The 18,960-nt window shown below is 49.0% G+C and overlaps 1 protein-coding gene across 5 annotated transcripts in view; it reads right to left on the bottom strand.

Moving 5' to 3' along the window:
• The window catches only part of KATNIP (katanin interacting protein), a 192,122-nt gene that overhangs the window by 59,069 nt on the left and 114,093 nt on the right, over positions 1-18,960 (bottom strand). For 4 of the 5 annotated variants that reach the window (XM_082360798.1, XM_082360795.1, XM_082360794.1 and 1 more), the window contains 4 exons: positions 17,399-17,517; positions 15,721-15,823; positions 11,640-11,855; positions 2,343-2,480 (listed from right to left, as the gene is read on the bottom strand). In XM_082360798.1, the coding sequence (XP_082216924.1) occupies positions 2,343-2,480; positions 11,640-11,855; positions 15,721-15,823; positions 17,399-17,517 (576 nt within the window). The remainder of the gene's footprint in view (positions 1-2,342; positions 2,481-11,639; positions 11,856-15,720; positions 15,824-17,398; positions 17,518-18,960) is intronic. The other variant, XM_082360796.1, reaches the window with a different exon arrangement.

Below are 18,960 nucleotides of genomic sequence, written 5' to 3'. Positions count from 1 at the left end.
CGTCTGCCATGTTAGCCTCCAGATCCCCAGAGCCTAGCAGATGGCTATTCGGGAGCTGGAGGGACGGCTGGGTGAGTGGGTGGGTGGAGAACCAGCCAGAAGAGGTAGAGGAGGGGAGGCCGGCAAGGTGGGAGGAGGCACGGAGTCTCCTGGTTGAGCCCCAGTTGGCCTCTAACCTGCGGTATGACCTTGGGCAAGCATCCTAACCCCTCCTACTCTCAGTCTCTCATCTGGATCTCAAGATGGATGAGACAATTGCTTATGGGCTCTTCGGGGAATGAACTCATTCATTCAATCGACAACCTTGTATTTCTACTTGGAACAGAGCAGTGGTGGAGACGACTCAGGCCCTGATCCCAAGAGGCCCACAGTGTGATGGAAGGACAAGTGTCCATCCTGGTACAGGGGTGACAGAACCAGTTCATGAGGTCCAGAAGTGCACAAGGGTCAGGGGGTCAGGCGAGCATCCTGGAGAAAGGGATGTCTGGGTTTCCCAGGAATACGAGGCAGAGGCAAGCATTCTGAGTTGAGCGAGATGGGAGGGGCCAGGGACTAAAGGTGCGCCTACCAGGGAGGGCGGTGGAGAGCCACGAGCAGCTGGCACTTTGGAGGGTGGCGTGGTCAAGGGGCGGGTGCCAAGAGGGAGGCAGGCTTGACGCACAGGGATTAGGGGCCCTCTGTCCTGGATTCTCTGGATCAAGGGGAGCCTTTGAGGGCTTGAAACAGTAGAGTCGTGATCAGACCTCCCAGTGGCTACTGGAGACAGACCGGAGGCTTGGGCCTGGGGTCAGAGAGAGCGATTAGGAAGCTGTACTCTTCCACACCTCCACGCCTTTGCCCGCGAAGCTCCCTCCACCTGGAGAGGCTTTCCCTTTTCTGTCCGGCTCAGTGCTTCTCCTTCCACTAGAGCTCAGGTATGCGCTCTTTCAAGTACCTTCCCTGACCTCTCCCAGCCTGAGGCGGGCTCCCTCCTCCGGGCTCCAGGGGCCGCAGACTGAGAAAGGCTAGCTCCAGCCCAAAGATGAGTTTGGTTTGAACTGTATGGTGGCTTCAAAAGAATTGAAATTAGCTACTGACATTTGCAAACAGAAAAGCTCATCTCAAAATCCAGATTCCCAGCTCTCAGGGAAAGTTCAGAAGATCTAGCAGTGCTGGCTGGCATTGTTCCATATCCACCATTAGTTAAAGCTGAAAAATGCCCTGCCCTTTACCTGGGCCATGTGCTTGCCAGTCTGCCACGTTCCCCACCAGGCCCTAGCGTCTCTCTCTAACAATATTGAGGCCGAGGATTGGTTCCCATTTATCATCTCGCTTGTACTATTGCTTCCCTTATAGCAGATTAGAAAGGAAAGTAGAACAAGTTTTGCTCCCTTTTCTATCATAAGAGGGGAAACCAAGATAGGCTGAGGGAGTCCTGTCCCTCCTTGCTCACTGCGTTCCCTGCTGAGTCCCTGGGGCTTCTGTTTGAAACCCTTGGCTCTCCGGGTTCAGCTTTATCAAGGCCTTCATCACACTGCCTCATACTTCCACATTTACTTGTCTGCCAGCTTTTAGACAAGGAGTACCTCCAAGGCATGGACTGTGTCTTTACCTCAGCGTCCTCAGAATTGATCATGAAGCCTGATGGTACCTAGGATGTGCTCAATAATCAAGGTTGAATGGAGGAATAAGTGCAAGTGAATATGTGAAAAACAACCCGGAGAAGAAAGCAAGGATGAGGGCCTGGGTAGTGGTGTGAGGGTAGGAAGGAGTGGAGGGGCTCTGAAACCAGAGGGGCTGAAGAGCCCAGAGGTTAAGAGCTTGGCTGTTTAGAGCGGGGTGCACACACCAGGAGCGCTGGTACATGCGGGAGCTGTGAGACGTGCAGCATCTTGGGCCCCGCCCTAGACCCGCTGGATTAGAACCCGCTTTTCATCAGAATCCCAGGCAAGCTGCTGCGGATACGGTTTGAGAAGCGCTGGCTAAGCCAATGGGCCTGGAGTCTGACTGCAGGGAATCAAATTCTCACTCTGACGCTCACTGGCTGTGTGACTTGGGCCACGTTATGTAACCTCTCTGTGCGTCTGTTTCCTTATCTGTTAAAACTGCGCCTCGGTTCATATTTCTCCAGTTCCCCCAAAAGGTGACCTGATTCTACTTCCCAAACCTTCAGCGGAGGCTCTGTTCCTGGGGGCTCTGACAACGCGAAGTGAAAGCCCCCAGCAGGCGCTTGCTACACCCAGGAGGAAGGGCAACGGGGCCTCCTGGTCCCCATTTTGCAACTTCGGGAATCAGGCTATGGGAAAGCACTAAGTGCTTCCATCAGCCAAATGCCCAGCCAGGAACCGGAGCCTGTTACTTACGCCGTCAGCCGTGCAGTAATTCCAAACCTTGATCTTGGTTAGATCAAAGTCACACAGCTGTCTCGTGTTGCGGATAACAAAAAAGAGCTGGAGCGGTGGGTGGAAGGGGCACGTCCACAAGGAAGGGTCTTTCTTGCCCTGAAACGCCAGCAAGAGAAGGAAGTGGTTATTGTTAGCACAATTCTGCCTTACCCCAAAGTAAGCGGGCAGTGACCATGGAAACCCGGGGAGGATGAAGGTGGGAAGCCACCCACCTTCTCTACTTCATCCTGGGTGGGGTCTTAGATCTCACCCCATCTGGACCGTATTTTGGAGCAGGCTACTGACCCTCGTCCCCGGCACGAAGCTGCCACACGCGCCCCTCTGCCCCTGCCATCCAGACCACATTTAAAATGCAGCGGGCTTTATTTTAATCAACCTAATCGGCTTTGTTGGGGAGAGAGACTGGAGGAGAAGGACGGGAAAAGAGCCATGACTTGCGCTATTTGATTAACCTGGCAAACAGAGCCTTTGATTTTCTTTTGCAAAACCCTGTAGAATTTTAAAAATTTAAAAATAGAAAAGAAAGAAACTGGCTCAGGCGTTTGTTGGGACGGGGCCATGGCACTGAGCCTTAGGATTTATTCTGTTCCCTTTCAGGGTTTCCAAGCCTTGAGACCCCTGTGTGCAGTTTCCGCCTGCCAGCGAGGCTGCCAAGGCCATTCTCAAGGCCAAAGAGGCAGAGGAGCAGGGGAACCTTGCTGTCATTTTCATTTGCACCAGCAAAATTTCGTATCATGAGTGCTTGGGATGCAGATGGGAAAAAGTGAAATCAGGGGACTTTTCTCAGTCCTGGTCACCTCCTCTCTTGTCCCTTTGGGTACCTCTTCTGCTCTCTGCCTGGACAAAACGCACAGTTGTTCCCAAATATGTCCATGCTGGCTCGGCCTCTGTGCCTTTGCACAGGCTGGGCCTCTGCGTGCAGTACTCTCCTGCCCTTCTCCCCCTGGGAACTTCAGCTCAGATGTGCTGTCTCCCCCACTGTCACCCCTTCCCTTGACACAATCACTCCCTTCTCCAGGTGCCCACGGCTCCTTGCAACACCTGAGGTTATAATTTACTCAGTGTCCCACAAGTACCTGTCTTCACATCTATGTCACCCCCCTCGCCAACACACGCATGCGCGCGCACACACACATACACATACACGCACACTCAGCTGCGAGCTCTTCTAATTCATTCCAGAACCCTTAGCGTTCAGCACAGTTCCTTGGCACCTGGTAAATGACAAAAAAAATATCTTGGAATTGAATTTTTTGAACAATCCTTGAATGAAGAAATGAACAGATAAGTGAAATGTACCTCCTAATATCTGTCCTCTCACTGAAACTTTAAAGAGACTAAACTGATCTGGCCGGCAGAGCTCTTTTGTCTAGCTCATGAAGTGTTTTTTTTTTTAAAGGCAAATTCGTTGCCAAGACTTAACGATGGAAGATATCCCCTCCCCCTCAGAGCTAGATGTCTGGCTTGTCTACAGACTTAGGAGACCGGCAACACGGGGTCCCTGACAGCCGTTGGCTGGAGCTGAGTACACTGCTCTAGCGGCCAGGGCGGGTGCTCTCCGGTGCTCCAGTCCTCACCATTCCCTACTGTTCTACACCCACCTCACCTCCCTGGTTATGCTTCTGCCCGGCCCCTGCAGGCCTGAGTTTAGGGTCCCTGCTTAGGGGCTGAACAGTCACAAGTCCCATCTGCCAATAAGCAACCTGTACCTCTGACACTGGCTGAAGTTGTTCCTTTTATCTAAAAGGAGCATCGCCCCGTATTTGAGAGCGTCTGCATGGGCTCCCATCCCCAGGACCGTGCCTGCCTCTGGGGTCTGCTGGCCCCCAGGAGACGTGAGGCTCAGGCTCCAGCTGCGCGGAGGACAGAGGTGGCTTGTCCCAGTGACAATGGTGCCTTTCAGGAGGGAGGAGGCTGCTTTGTTAAGGGGGAGAGATGAGTTCAAGGGGTTCTGACTTATTCTGGCAAGTTTCTCAAGCTCTGCGAGAACTTTTAGTGCTCTGGGCAGCTGCGAGGGGTCAAAGATAGCACATCTCAAATCCAGCAGGGGAGTCTCATTCCTTCTCTTCATTGGAGCCTAAAATGGGTCGCTGAGGCTGCTTGACAAAGGCAGAGACTGAAGGCTGACCTTAGACACAAGCGAGGGGACTGTGATTGATTTCCCATCATATTTCCGTCAGTGGGAGGGATAACGGGAGGACTAAGTGGGAGTCGTGGTGTTCAAAGTCAGAGAACATTAACCTGCGGGTAAGTCGGCCTCATTAGCAACTGGGCCTTCTGATGTTTCCTTTCCACAGACAGAGTCCCCGAGAGGAAGGCTGCCGGGGAGCTGCCGAGGGCTGACCCAAGGCACGCTGGGCAAACCTCCAGATGCCTGGCCAGCAGGAGAGCGTCTGCTGCACCTGCCCATCGCAGGTGGTAATCAAGATGGCAGAACAAGAATCAGGGCACCTGGGCACCGCCGTTATCTCACTGGGTTCTCTCCGAGCCCTGGAAGGTGAGTACTGCAGTAACACCCGTGTCACCGAAGGAAGACCAGAGTCCAGCAAAGGCGTGGTTTGCCCAAGTGATGGAGTGAGGATTTAAACCTAGGTTTTTAATTCATTCATTCATTCATTCATTCTGTGTTGGTTTGGATTCCCCCAGGAGCAGACCCTGAGGCAAGGCAAGTGTAAGGAGTTGATTTAGACAGTGAAGGAAACACCAGTTGGAGGGTGGGGAAGTGAGAGGGGGAGAGGTATTCCATAAAGAGTGTGTTACCAGGCTAGGCAGTTATGTTAGGAGTTAGAAAGTTACCTCCTGAGAGAGGTCTTCTTCTCTGACCATCCATTCTAAATTAGTCCTTCCATTGGCCATTAATAATTCTCTCATATTTTCTTCATTGAATTTATTCCCCCACCCCCAGCCCCGCTTGATTTTTTTTTTTTTCTTGGCAATCTTACTTGTTTGCCTCCCCTCCTGGCACAGAGCTGGGATCTGCTGGGCCAGGCTCCCCCCGCACTCGGTATTTGTTGAGCAAGCGGGTAGCAGATGCCGTTGGCGCCTCCCCCAGTCCCCTGCCCTTCCCACTTTGGTCCCTGCTGGCTGCTCTTCCCACTGCCAGCACACACATTTCTCCGACAGAGGATCTGTTTTCTGGCCTCCAGGGCCCACTTTGCCTCCCCTGCAGCAGGCCCAAACTGGCGGGGAACTGAGCCCCCAGGAGCAGCCCTGAACCTACACTGATGGGAACTGGGGTGTGGATACCCCAGCTCCCTTGTCCCGGAAGTGGAGTCACCCTGAGGTGTGTTCCACACTGGCTCCCAGGTTCCCTGGTGGCGTGGAGCTACTTTGGCCATATTTCACTGGGTTATTTGTCTTTTTGTTGTTGAGTCTGAGTCCTTTTCTTCATATATTCTGGATACAAGACCCTTATCAGATACATGATTTGCAAATATTTTCTCCTTTTTTGTAGGTTATCTTTTTACTTTCTTGATAATGTTCTTTGAAGCAAAAATGTTTAAAAATTTTTGTTTGTTTAAAAATTTTGATGAGGTCTGATTTACCTGTTTTTTTCTTTTGTTGTTTATGCTTTGGATGTCATATCTGAAACTCCACTGAAAAATTCCAGGCTATGAAGATTTACACCTATGTTTTCTTCTAAGAGTTTTATAGCCTTAACACTATAAAAGTTTCAAGGTATTTGATCCATTGAGTTAGTTTTTGTAAATGGTGTGTAAAAGTCCAATTTCATTCTTTTGCATGTGGAAATCCAGTTGTTCCAATACCATTTGTTGAAAAGAAACTATTCTTTCCTCATCAAATGGTATTGGCATCCTTGTTAAAAATCAATTGACTATAGATGTAAGAATCTATTTCTGGACTCTCAATTCCATTCCATTGATCTATATGTCTATCCTTACGCCAGAACCACACAGTCTTAATTACTGTGGCTTGGTAGTAAGTTTTGAAACTGGACTCACTCAAAGTGTGAGTCCTCCAACTTTGTTGTTTTCCAACATTGTTTTGGCTCTTCTGGGTTCTCTGAACTTCCATTATACACTTTAGAACCAGCTTGTCAATTTCCACAAAAAAGGCAGTAGGATTACATTGGATCTGTAGATAATTTGGGAGCACTGCCATATCAATGGTATTAAGTCTTCCAATCCATGAACACAGATATCTTTTCATCTTTCATTATTTAGGTCTTCTTTAATTTCTGTCAACAATATTTTGTACTTTTCAGTGTACAAGTCTTTCACTTATTTGGTGAAGTCTATTCTTAAGTATTTTATTCTTAAATAGCATCAAACTATTATAAATGGAAATTTTCTTAATTTCCTTTTCGGATGGTTCATTGCTAGTGTATAGGAATACTACTGATTTCTGTATATTGATCTTTTATTCTCTAAGCTTGCTGAACTCGATGTTAGCTTTACCAGTAACTTCTGTGAATTCTTTAAGATTTTCTGTATATAAGATCGTATCACCTACAAATATAGTTTATTTCTTCCTTTCCAACCTCTTATTTCATTTTCTAGCTTAACTTCCTTGGGTAGAATCTCCAGCACAACATTGAACAGAAGTGATGAAAGCAGACGTCCTTGTCCCATTCCTGGTCTTAGAGGGAAAGCTTTCAGTCTTCCACCGTTCAGTATGATGTTAGCTGTGGGTTTTCATAGATGTCCTTTATCAGACTGAGGATGTTTCCTTCTATTCTTGGTTTGTTGATGTATTATCATGAAAGAATGTTGAATTTTATCAAATGCCTTTTCTGTGTCTATTAAGACGTCATATGGTTATTTCCTCCTTTATTCTATTAATATGTTTTTTCTGTTGATTAATTTCCATATGTTGAACAACTTTGCATTCCTGGAATAAACTCCACTAGGTCTTGATATATAAATCTTTTTATAAACTGCTAGATTTGGTTTGTTAATGTTTTGTTGAGGATTTTTACATCTATATTCATAAGGGATACTGGTCTGTAGTTTTCTTGTGATGGCTTTTTCTGGTTTTGGTATCAGGGTAATACTGGCCTCAGAGAATGAGTTGGGAAGTGTTCTCTCTTCTTCTATATGTTAGAACAGTTTGTGAAGGCTTGGTGCTAATTCTTTAAACATTTGGTAAGATTCACCAGTGAAGCCATCTGGTCCCGGGCTTTTCTTTGTGGGAAGTTTTTTATTGATTACTAATTCAATCTCTTTTCTTGCTATAGGTCTATTCAGATTTTCTATTTCTTCTTGATTCAGTTTTGGTAATTTGTGTCTTTCTAGGAATTTGTCCATTTCATCTAGGATATCTAATTTGTTGGCATAAAATTGTTCATGATATTCCCTTGTAATCCTTTTTATTTCTATTAGTTTGGTAGTGATGGCCCCTTTTTCATTCCTGATTTTAGTAATTTGAATATTTCCCCCTTTTTTTTTCTTGCTCAGTCTAGCTAAAGGTTTGTTCATTTTGTTGATTCTTCCCAAAAAACAACTTTTGGCTTTGTTGATTTTTCTCTATTGTTCTTCTCTTTTCTGCACTGTTTTTTTTAAAAACAATTTCCTGTGAGTCTATAATTATTTATTTTTAAAAGTTCAAAAATGTATTGCTCTGTGTGCTAGGAATATAGTGTGAATAGGACAGACAAGAACTTACAGGTTGATGGGAGGAGACAGATCAGAAACAAGTGAACAAAATCACTTTTGATAGTGGGAAGTGGTCTGAAGAAAATGAAAAAAGCTAATGTGATGATACAGACTGGCGTAGGGAGGGAACAGGACTCCTCCAGCTTGGAGAGTCCGGGAAGGTCTTGCTGAGAAAGTGATACCTGGGCTGAAATCTGAGTGACGAGAAAGGAAGGAGCCACATGAACATCTGGAGGAGGGATGCTCTGGGCAGAGGGGGCGGCAAGTGCCGAACCCACAGGTGAGAACGAGCTTGGCAGCTCAGAGGAGCAGCAGGGAGCCCTGGTATGTGAGGCAGGCAGAGAGGGAGCTGGAGGTCGGTTCACAGACAGCCTCCGGGGCCACAGAGAGGCATCCAATTTTCCCCAGAAAGTCACGGCAGGGGTTTCAAGCAGGGGAGGGCTGCAAGCTGACATTTGTTAAAGATCCCTTCGAATACAGAGTGGAAAATGGAGTGGATGGGGGCAAGAATGGAAGAAAGGAATGAGAGAGGAGACCACTTAATAGTTCCAGTGAGAGGGAGCAGCTGATCAGACTTGGGAAGAACCAGTGGATATGGAGAGAAGGGGCCAGATCCAGGCTCCATGTTGGAGGTGGAATCAATAGGACTTCCTGATGTGTTGGAAGGGGAAGGGGTGTGGCGCCACCAAGGAAGACTCTTAAGTGGTGGGCTTGGCAGCTGGGCGGATGGGGATGCCATTTACTGAGCTGGAGGAGGAAGAGATGTGGGTGTGAGCCAGGGAATCAACACTCAGGTTTCAGGTCTCTGAAGTCTGAGATGTTGAGCGGAGGCTGACATTCAAGTCAGGAATTCGGAAGCAGGCAGGGCTGGGCATATAAATTTGTAGTCAACTTGAAGCCATGGGCCTGGGGGATGACGATGAGAGAGATGGGGTGGGCAGGGCAGGAAGGAGGGTTTGCACTGAACACGGGGCACTCATACAGCCCCCCATACGCCCCCCATTCACCTCCACTGAAGCAACTTCTCTTTCAAACCCAGACTCTGCTTTCAGGTATCTTCTCCTCAGCTTTCAGCCGAGCCCCACCACTCCACAGCAGCGTGGCCTGGACGAGTCACTCATCCTCCCTGAGACTTGGTTTTCTCGTTTATCAGATGGGGAAAGTCATCCCGAGGTTCATGTGAGGATTCAGTGAGGGATGCCCGAGACCCCAGTGAAACTGAATGGTTCTGAGAGGCAGTGTGTCCTGGTGGCCCCAGGCGCGGTTCACAGGGCGGCTATCAGAGAGACCCCGGGCCAGGGCAGCAGGGGGAATCCAGCCCACCCACAGCTGGGCCCAGAGATCTAGCAGCCCAGGGTGAGACAGCTGCCTCAGGGCCCCAAATTAAAAAAAAAAAAGAAAAAAGAAAAAAAACGAAACCCACCAAAACCCCGGGCCAAAGTCCTCACTGCTCTCACGTGGCAATGCTCATCAGCCTCAGCTAAACAGAGAAAAGGGGAGAGCGATCAACAGAATTTGTGCCCATTAAATCCAGTGATGCTTTTCATCGCCCCTGGTATGCTCTGTTCTGTACAGTAGGCTTCCAACAGTGCCACTGCTTTGTGCACAAGGGGGACGGGAGAGGTTTAGCAAGGGCTGGTCCAAGCCTCAGCCGCGCGCACGGGAGCCTGCAGACTTGAAGCAGGGAGCAGAGCAGGGAATGCAAGGCCAGAGTGTCCAAGCGGCCATGACCCGTGGCCTTCAAGGTCCCGGAGCTGCTGATCTTTAAGTGGGCTCAGAAAACACCCAGTCCAACCCTATGGACAGGCTGCGTTTCCTGGCTATCTCACATCTACCCTGCCTTTCTTTCAGTAACAACCACAAATTTCTTCAGGGAAAATTCCCTCCCAGCCCCACTGGGGCATCTTAGTGGAACTGGCACCAAGGTGCCTGGCCCTCCTAGCCAGGTTGGTCCATCAGCCTTCCTTTCCTGGACTGGATATCTCCAGCAGAATGACAAGATGACAAACCAACTAACTAACCAATCAACCAACAAACACTGCACCCTCCCCCCCCCAAAAAAAGAAGACCAAACTCTCGGTATTCATGCATCCCAGGATGCTACCCAGAACCCCAAGTTGCTCACGGGGCCTGTCCTCTTTTGGCCTGGGTGACAGTGAATACGCCAGCTACTCAAAAGACTTGCAACAAATTTCTTTTCAAAAATTGGCTAAAGAGAGCCAGACTCAGTTTCTTTTGCTGGCAAAATAAGAATCATACGAATTATCCAGGCCCTCCACTCCCATTCTACAGGGGGCAGAAAAAAATGACTCTCAGAGAAGGTGGGTAAGATGCCCAAGGCTAGAGAGTCAAGACCAGAACTTGGGTCTCTAGAGCTGGGGATTTCAAAGACCTCCTTTCTTGCTTCTTTTTCTTTAAATGGTAATAATATTTACTTCATAGTGGTATTACTACTACAACGACGAGTAACAACGGAAACAGTAATAGCTGATGTTTTGGAGCCCTTTTGAACAGTGAGGATCATATTTACATGTGATCCTTAAAACATCGTATCAAGGTAAGTACTATTATTATCCCCATTTTACAGACGAGGAAATCAAAGTAGATGTTAGGTGAGTTGCCCACGATCATGAAGCTGTAAGTGATTAAGCTTTGAACCCAGGCCTTTCTGCTTCTCCAGCCTGTACACTGTTTCGTTTAAATAAGATTATACACACAACACACTTAGCGTGGTGCCGGGCACAAAGCAAGAACTGAACATGTGGCAATTGTCTTCATTTTCAATACCTTTAAAAAATTAATAATATGTTCTTTGGAATAGCAAATACATGTACGTCGCAGGAAATTTAAAAGGTGCAAAAAAGCATCCAAGGGAAAGTCTTCCTATTGCCCCTGTCCCTTGCTCAGCCAGTTCTGTGGCCCAGAGGCAACCTCTATTCCCCATATCTCGGGCCCCTCCCAGAGGTCATGGTGACTGATGCTGAAGCACATAGCACCGTAAAGATGTCAGTGGTGGGCGGTCTGCCTAGTCTCCTGTGTCCAGCTTGCAAGTGGCAGGAAGAGAAAATGCCAGTGCTTTTCTTTTTTTAACTTTCAGATATTTAAAAGAAAGTGATGTTCCACGTTTGCTGGGTGCGTACTCCATGCCCCAGGGAAGCAGGACCCTGAGAGGGTGCATGGGCCCTGGGCCAGGCTGCAGGGGGTGCATTTGCACCGCCCCCCTCCCCCCCACCGACCTTCCAGCTGTGTGACCTTGGCCAAGTCAATGCCTTTGTCCAAGCCTTAGCTTCTTCATCTACAAAACGTGGGCGTTGCCCTCAATGACCCCCGAGGTCCCGTGTTTGGTGGTTACTGTGGGAAACTGCAATGTAGATGAAGGGGGTGAACCGGCTCCGCTTTGTCCCCTCAACCCCCATAAGAACCCTCTACAGAGTAGGGATCTGGGCAAGAGCTCAGGGCGGGGGGTGCGGTTGGAGGCCTCTCCCTCCGTCTCCTCCCCACCCTGCCCAAATGAATGGCTGTGGACGATTACATCATCCTTCCCCTTGCTGCACCCACACCCTTATCGTGGGCTTATCGTGGGCAGAAAAAATGCATCAAAACATTCGCCCAAGACTCACACAAGGGCGCCTCCACTTACAGCCAAGTTCCTGCTGACCAGGTGGCCCAGCTCCCCGGGCGTGTCCGAGTTCCGGACAGCCACATCACAAGGTGACACATAAAGCTTTGTGTTGTTCCGGTCGAAGAACTCCACTTCCGTGAGACCCACCCACGACGCGCTGCCCCAGTTGGACAGGATTTCCATGGTCACGTAGATGGCATCTTTGATCTCTTCTGCTTTCGGTCCCGATTTGTCCTTAGCGAGGAGAAAAGTAATGCCAAAGGATGGAAATACAACAGGTGGAATCCAGCTCTACCACCAAATAACAAGGTATTTAATCGCTCAGTGCCCGGGTTTCCCCCTCTGTACCATGAGGATAAGAAGAGCACCCATTACAGATGGTTATCATGGAGATTAAATGAGCTCATGTTTGTAAGGCATTTCAAACATAGTTACTAGAGGAATTTCCTGGCAGTCCAGTGGTTAGGACTCCACTTTCACTGCCGGGGCCCAGGTTCCATCCCTGGTCGGGGAACTAAGATCCCGCAAGCCATGCAGTACGGCCAAAAAAAAAAGTTACTATGAACCCTGGCACTTAGTATTTTCTGTAAGAGTCTGTAAATAACAAAGAATGTTTAAAAGGCATCAGATTCTGCCTGAACACGTACTTTTCTCACCCACTACCAAGGGTTCATGTCCTATAGGCATGTCACAACTTATGCTGAATTGGGCTGGTGTTATGGGCTAAATTGTGTCCGCCACACACAAATTCAGATACTGCAGCCCAAACCCTAGTACCTCAGAAGGTGACTCTGTTTGGAGACAGGGCCTTTAAAGAGGTAATTAAGTTAAAATGAGGCCGTTAGGGTGGGCCTAATCCATTCTGACTGATGTCCTTACAAGAAAAGGACATTTGGACACCTAGAGAGACACCAGGGATGGGCAGGCACGAAGCAAAGGCCATGTGGGGACTCAGTGAGAAGGTGGAGAAACCCAGCCTGCCAACACCTGGATCTTGCATTCGCTTCCAGAACTGTGAGAAAAGAAGTCTCTGTTGTTTAAGCCACCCAGTCTGCGGTACTTGGTAGTGGTAGCCTAGCAGATGGCCTGTCTAACACAGTAGATAACACAGGACCCTGGACAAGTCAGTTGACATCCCCCTGCCTGGTTGGGGACCAGGAGATGACACCATAGATCTGACAATCCTGTCCCGGAGATTAAGCGGGATACGCACCCGGAGAAGACCCGGTCAGCAGTCCTGGCCTGCGTGCACTCTGTAAGTGGCCATTTCCGCCCATTTCTCTCCTCCATGGATTTTAATGCCTGCCTCCTTCGCGGGTAGGTTGTCTGGTCTGAGGGGTCGTGAATGCCATCAATCAATGGCCACACCGCGGAATGGCTTCCCAAGGCCCCTTCGGGCTCTGATTGCAGTGCTGGTCGCCACGGATCAGCCGCTCAGAAAATGGTACCTTCCCCGCTTGCACATGCCCTCTCTTAATTAACACCGTAATCTGCGATGGTTCTGTGAGCAGGAAGCTGAGCAAATGAACAGCAACTGTTCCCTACTTATTTTTTTAATTAATAGCCAGCGAGACGTGCTAGCGCTCTCAGCGTGTGTTTGGATGAGCCTTGATTGTCAGGCGATGGGATGGGGACATGGAGGGAGGGAAGTCAGCTGTCACCCCCCGGAAAGAAGGCAGGGGCTGTGTTTATTAGCAGACCCCATGGCTTCCTCCTTCTCTGCCGCGGGGCCTTGTGGGCCCAGGCCAAGCCCTCTGCTACCCTGGGCCTGAGTCCCAGGCGGGCAGGATGGTGATAAAACTCAACTGGCCCGGCTCAAGGCTCGGGGATCGGGAGGTTAATGAACTTGTGTTTGGGAGGCGCTTTCCGCTGCCAGGTGCGCCCCGTGGGAGGCGTGAGGATGCGGCGCTGGTCACCGTGGTTGTTGGCCGTTGGGAGGAGGCCAGATGGGAGGCGAGCTGCCTCGAGGAGGGGCTGCTGGATCTCACGCACAGTGCAATCTAAGATGTGCAGATTCCTGCAGCGGGGTTTCTAAATGAAGAAGCTGAAGGGTCTATTAACTAAGGAAGTGTCACAACTTGTCCGAGTTGCAACCCGACGGCCACCCCTGCCCGATCTAGGATCGAGGGGTCTGAGGCAAACACTGGCTGGCAAGCTTCTGGTCCCTGGCATTCATTGCCCCGCTCTCAACAAGACCGCCTGCTTTTCCTTTGGTGAAGCTGTCCCTTCTCTTTTCTCAGCCATGAGGTATGGGGGATGGACACTTTCCTACCCCAAGGAGGAGATGAACTGGTCCAATTGATCAGTGTGTCCTGTCACCCGGGCCACCTGGAGGGAATGGCTCAGTGATGGGCACGTGACCCAGTTTCAGATCTGTGTGTGGAGAAACTGCTCTTTTCTCCTGACTGTGGGGTCTGAGGGTATAAGGGCAAGAGGTGGGAATCACTCTAGCTATTGAGGGATCACAGGGAGACAGCAGAGCTGGGACTGGGCATTGAGGTGGGGCTGAGGCTCAAGATGCAGCTGACACGGTACAGACATAGTGTGAGCTTCTGGATCAAGTCCTACTTGATCCCGACTACGGCATTCATTACAAAGAAATGTGTCATTTTTCTTCTCTTTGTTTTATAAGTCAGTTTGCCCTGGGTTTTCTGTCTCCTATAATATAAGGAGACTTGATCCATCCAGGCTCTTTTTAACGTGGCTGAGGTTTCACCACACTTAGGATCCTCATAGCTAAGAAAGCAACTATGCCGTACAGGGGGAAACAAAGCTTTGCTTTCCCTAGATTTTTCTAGACGGCATATTTCCTGATTCCTCCTTGCCTTGTGCCAGGCACCGAGCCGTCTGCCCTCACAGACCTTTCCTCTTCCAGCTGCACAGTGGCCCCCGTGGGCTGTGGATTATTTACCTAGTTTGACAGTCACACACCCCCAGGACCAGACAGCTTAAGAGGCTTATCTAAGGTCACACGACCTCTAAATGATGGTGCCAGACTCCAAGCCAGAACTCCAGTCTGGCCTGGAGCAGGGCTCTTTCTGCTGTCATATGAGCTTTACGTGTGACTTTGGGAGGGCTTCCTGTTAAGTCCCCATTGGCCAATCACAAGATGGGTGACCACGGAACCAAACAGTTATAAGAAAGGCTTGGGTAGAGGAAGAGGTGAGAGGATGTGCTGGACTCACACCTTTTGACCCAAAAGAGAAAAGCATCACCTGTTATCCCTCCACCCTGATGCTACCTTGCCCTTTCACCGTTCATGTCTCAGCTCCATCGACCCGCTCACAGCCATATCCTTGCCCAGTTGCTGCAATCATATTGGACTCGATGAAGATGAACATCACTTTTTACAGCTAACTTTATATCCTTAACATTTTCTATCCGTATAATCTCCATAATGAAAATTTCCATCCTTTTACACGACTGCATTGTGCCGATGTATCATACTTTCCTGATTAACTCTACTATCGTGAGACATTTATGTTATTCCTGTGTTTTTTTCTCTCACCTTTCCCTACTTCCAATAATTGTGCAATAGACATTTTTGCACCTATAGTTTTTTATTCCTGTTGAGTGATTTCTTCAGGGTAAGGAAGTGGGATCGTCGGGCTGGAAGACCTAAGTATTTCTAAGGCTCTTCCTAAGAGCCTTTCAGCTTTTCAAAAGCTTTCCACCATTTCTATTGCTGCCGGCAGGGTAAGACTGCCAGTTTTACTGTAACCTTGCCAGTGCTAGAGGTTATCATAAAAAATAATTTGTTAACTGAGATTTGTTAACATCAAATGGGATGTTAAGGTTGCTCTAATTTGTATTTCTTGATTACAAGTGATGCTGGATATTTTTCTATGGGCTTACAGGCTATTTATATTTCCTCTTGTGTGGACAGGCTTCTGTCTGCTGAAACTTCATGCTCCATTACATGGATGTCTATGTGCTGGGGAGGAGGGGGGATGGAGACTGGGGCAGAAAGATGCTAAGTTTACCACTGTCAGAGCAGCTCCCACCGAAGAGAAATGATTGTACCGAGGGGCCCTTCCTCCCTCAGCCTTCAGGCAAGACATGGATGCCTTCCGAAACCCTCACAGGTCAAGGTTCTCACCTCTGGGTCCAGAACTTGCTCCTCAGTGGGTGAAACAACCTGACTGAGTTGGGCGGAGTCACTTTCGATGGCCTGGAGGACTTTCAGAACCTTCTGCTGTTGTCTGAAATTGATTTTGTTTTAGCAAACAGGTATCGATAGTAATGATACACAATAGAGAATGTTCCCATCAAGGGTACCGGGCTTACTTTTCTATTTCAGAGAGAAGTAACAATTTGAGACGAAAATACTCACACCCGGCAGACAGATCAAAGGCGCACACCAGCTGGTTTTCTCCCTTTATAAATAATTGTACAATTAGCGATGAAAGAAGGGCCAAGTAAGAGAAATTGCTTGGGGCCAGATGGCCAGCTGATCTCCTTAAGCTGACTGCTAGGCTGTAAGAGTCTAGAGCCGGTGTCTACACAGTACATACAGGCTGCAGGTCAAATGCAGCCCGCAGCCTGTTTCTGTGTGGCCTGCAAGCTAAGAATGGTTTTTACGTTGTTAAAGGGTTGTTAAAACAAACAAACAAACAAAAAGTGAAAAGTCTGAAGTATTTGCTATCTGGCCCTTTACTGAAGAAGTTTGCCAGCTCCTGATCTAGTGACCTGCCTTGCATCTCTAGTTTCTGAGGACACAGCATTCCAAACCTAGCAGAGAGTTGTCTGCAAACACACCCTACTTGTGCTGTTTAAGGCTGAGAACTCCCAAGACCCTGAAGCACAAAGGATCTTGATGATGAAGAAAGAAGCATTTGGTGATGTGTGTGCTGCTTGTAATGTATCCTGTATCTGTATCTGATGTAACATATCCTCAAGGCCCAGCCCTTTCACTCTCGGAGGAAACTTCAAGTTCTTATCTATGGCCACAATGGTCCACAGCATGGTTTCCAATCTGGGGTCTGCAGACTCCTGGAGGAGTGGCTAGCACTGCCTTTAGCCTATTCAGAGTTTTTCTACAAATTATCAAAGGCAAACACCCTCTGGATGGACACAGATCTGGAGAGTACATAGATTGGCCAGGAAATTCCTCCTTTGTGCAGAGAAAAAGCCCCCGCGCCTTTCGGGGCTGATGCAGCCTCAGGCCAGAGCCTCAGCTTAGCGACCACTGTGCAGGCTGGACTTCAGCTGCTCTCACCACTCAGCCAGGCACGGGCACTGCACAGACTACCACGCGCCCGGCTCCGCACAGCGGCCCGGGGAGCATGGTGGGGTTCAAATGCGTGCTTGAAGCTATTGGCTCGGCATGGTGCATCTTTCTGAAGATCAGCGTTGCCTGATGACTACAGGAAAGCCTTTATTTTGACAGTAAAACTTGACAGTGCCAATCACTGATGCTATGTGTGAACGGAAGAGAATGCCGCATTTGAACAAACTCTGAATAGAGAAAAGAAGGTTCAAAGGACACTGCCTTGGGTCACTGTCTGCCGCGTGGGCTGCTTCCGTGGAAACCTTTGAGGAGACTGAGGTTTTACACGGGCTGAACGGAACTGAACAAGCCAAGAGACATGTGGCTGAAAGAAATCAAGTCAATTTCAGGCTTTTGGGTTGGAGGGAGGGTGAGGGGGGATGCAGTCTAAGGGAGCAGTTTTAAATGGTCTGGAATCATAATGCAAAGAAAAACCTCAGTTAATAAGATCCTCGTGGCTGGATGGCTACGGGTTGCTGTGTTTGTTTTGAAGCTGCCCCATAAGTACCTGCTCCCCAGAAGGCCGATTCTGTCGATGGCTTCACTGACGGCTCTGGCTCCCCCTGCTGCCTTGGACTGCTCCTGTGCGCTGGTCGCTGTGCTGGTTGCCGCGGTGATGGAGGGCAGCTGAGGCAGGATGGAAAAGCTTATTACACAGATGTCCGAGGCGACCCTCCTGGCCCAAGACACAGCAGAGCCACGGTCAAAGGGACACACTTCGCAGGCCATCAGTCTCGTTGCGGGAAACTGGGAACAGGAATGAGGATGAAAGCGACTACCTGGGGCTGATTAGATCTAGAATCCCCTTACACGGTCTTTGCAAAAAAGGTGGGATCTCAGTTTCTTATGATCTGGGAGGTCCCAGGAAATGGTCTGCTTCAATGAGCCATTGAAAAATTTCTCTCATCAAAACCTTTCTCCACCTCCAGTGAACCTCTGTTCTGTTTGCTACAAAGGAATGGGACTCCATGGAGAATTCCAGTAACATTAGACCCTTTGATTTTTAATCCTCCAAGCCTTTTCCCCCTCTTTTCCATTTATCATCTAAACTAGAAATGTGCTCTACTCTTTATCTGCAAATAATTGTAGTCATTTGAAGCTCCGTGAATCAGGGGTCAGGTCATCCAGAAATCCTGGACCGCAGGGCGGGCAGAGTGGCAAACCTGTCAGAAATATTGGCCGGCAACGGTTTAAGATGACTGGGAAGTAACAGAAAAAGCAGGAGCGATGCCAAAAGAAAACCACTGCGTTGCTCTGGGGTGCTGCCCTGCCCGGCACTCTGTCTCATGAGCCTTCTCTCCAATTCCCTACTGTCCACCCCTTATCTTCCCCTGTCCTCTTCTCCTCCACGACTCTCCCACTCCTGGGACAGGCCAGGCTCATTCCCACTTCAAAGCTTTTCCCCTGTTCCTTCCACTTGGAATGCTGTTCCTTTGTTGGCTGGCTCCTTTTTTTTTTTTTTGGCTCCTTCTTACTAGACAGGGCTCAGCCTAAATGGGACACCTTCCAAGGGATCTCCTTGGATCCCCCTGTGGGAGGTAGCCACCATCCTATACCCTGTCACTCTCTCACCCATTAGCACCTTGTATTGCCACCTCTCTCTGAAGTCACCTTGGTTATATACGGCTTTACTCGTATATACTCGAATCTTGTCTGAAAGCTCCCTGAGGTCAGGGGCTACTCTGGTCTGACTCGGCCACCTCTGTATTCTGAGGACACAGCATAGACTTGTGCACAATCTAACAAAGACGTTCCTAGGTGTTTTATTAATTCATGACCATACTTCCTGGGGCCATCTTTGCTGAGATTGGCCTAACTGACCTAGGTAGATGTAGATATAAATTGATTTATTTAGGATACTAAGACCCTTTTCTGTGTTATCTTGTCAGGAAATGGAAATGTAACAAGGGACTGGAATCAGCAGGCCTGGGTGAGTTCTGGCTTCCACTCGTAACCTTGGGCAACGTGCTTCAGCACGGGTCTCCCCATCTGGGAGATGGGCAGAATGCTGGCGTGCTCAGGGAGCACGGTGAGGCCCTGCTGGGACCGTGTGGGGAAGGCCCTCTGGAG

This window comes from Balaenoptera borealis, assembly GCF_965194805.1.
Source record: "Balaenoptera borealis genome assembly, chromosome: 16".
Classification (NCBI taxonomy): Eukaryota; Metazoa; Chordata; class Mammalia; order Artiodactyla; family Balaenopteridae; genus Balaenoptera; species Balaenoptera borealis.
The sequence above is the reverse complement of the archived record's forward strand: the minus strand, read 5'-3'. Positions and strand labels throughout refer to the sequence as shown.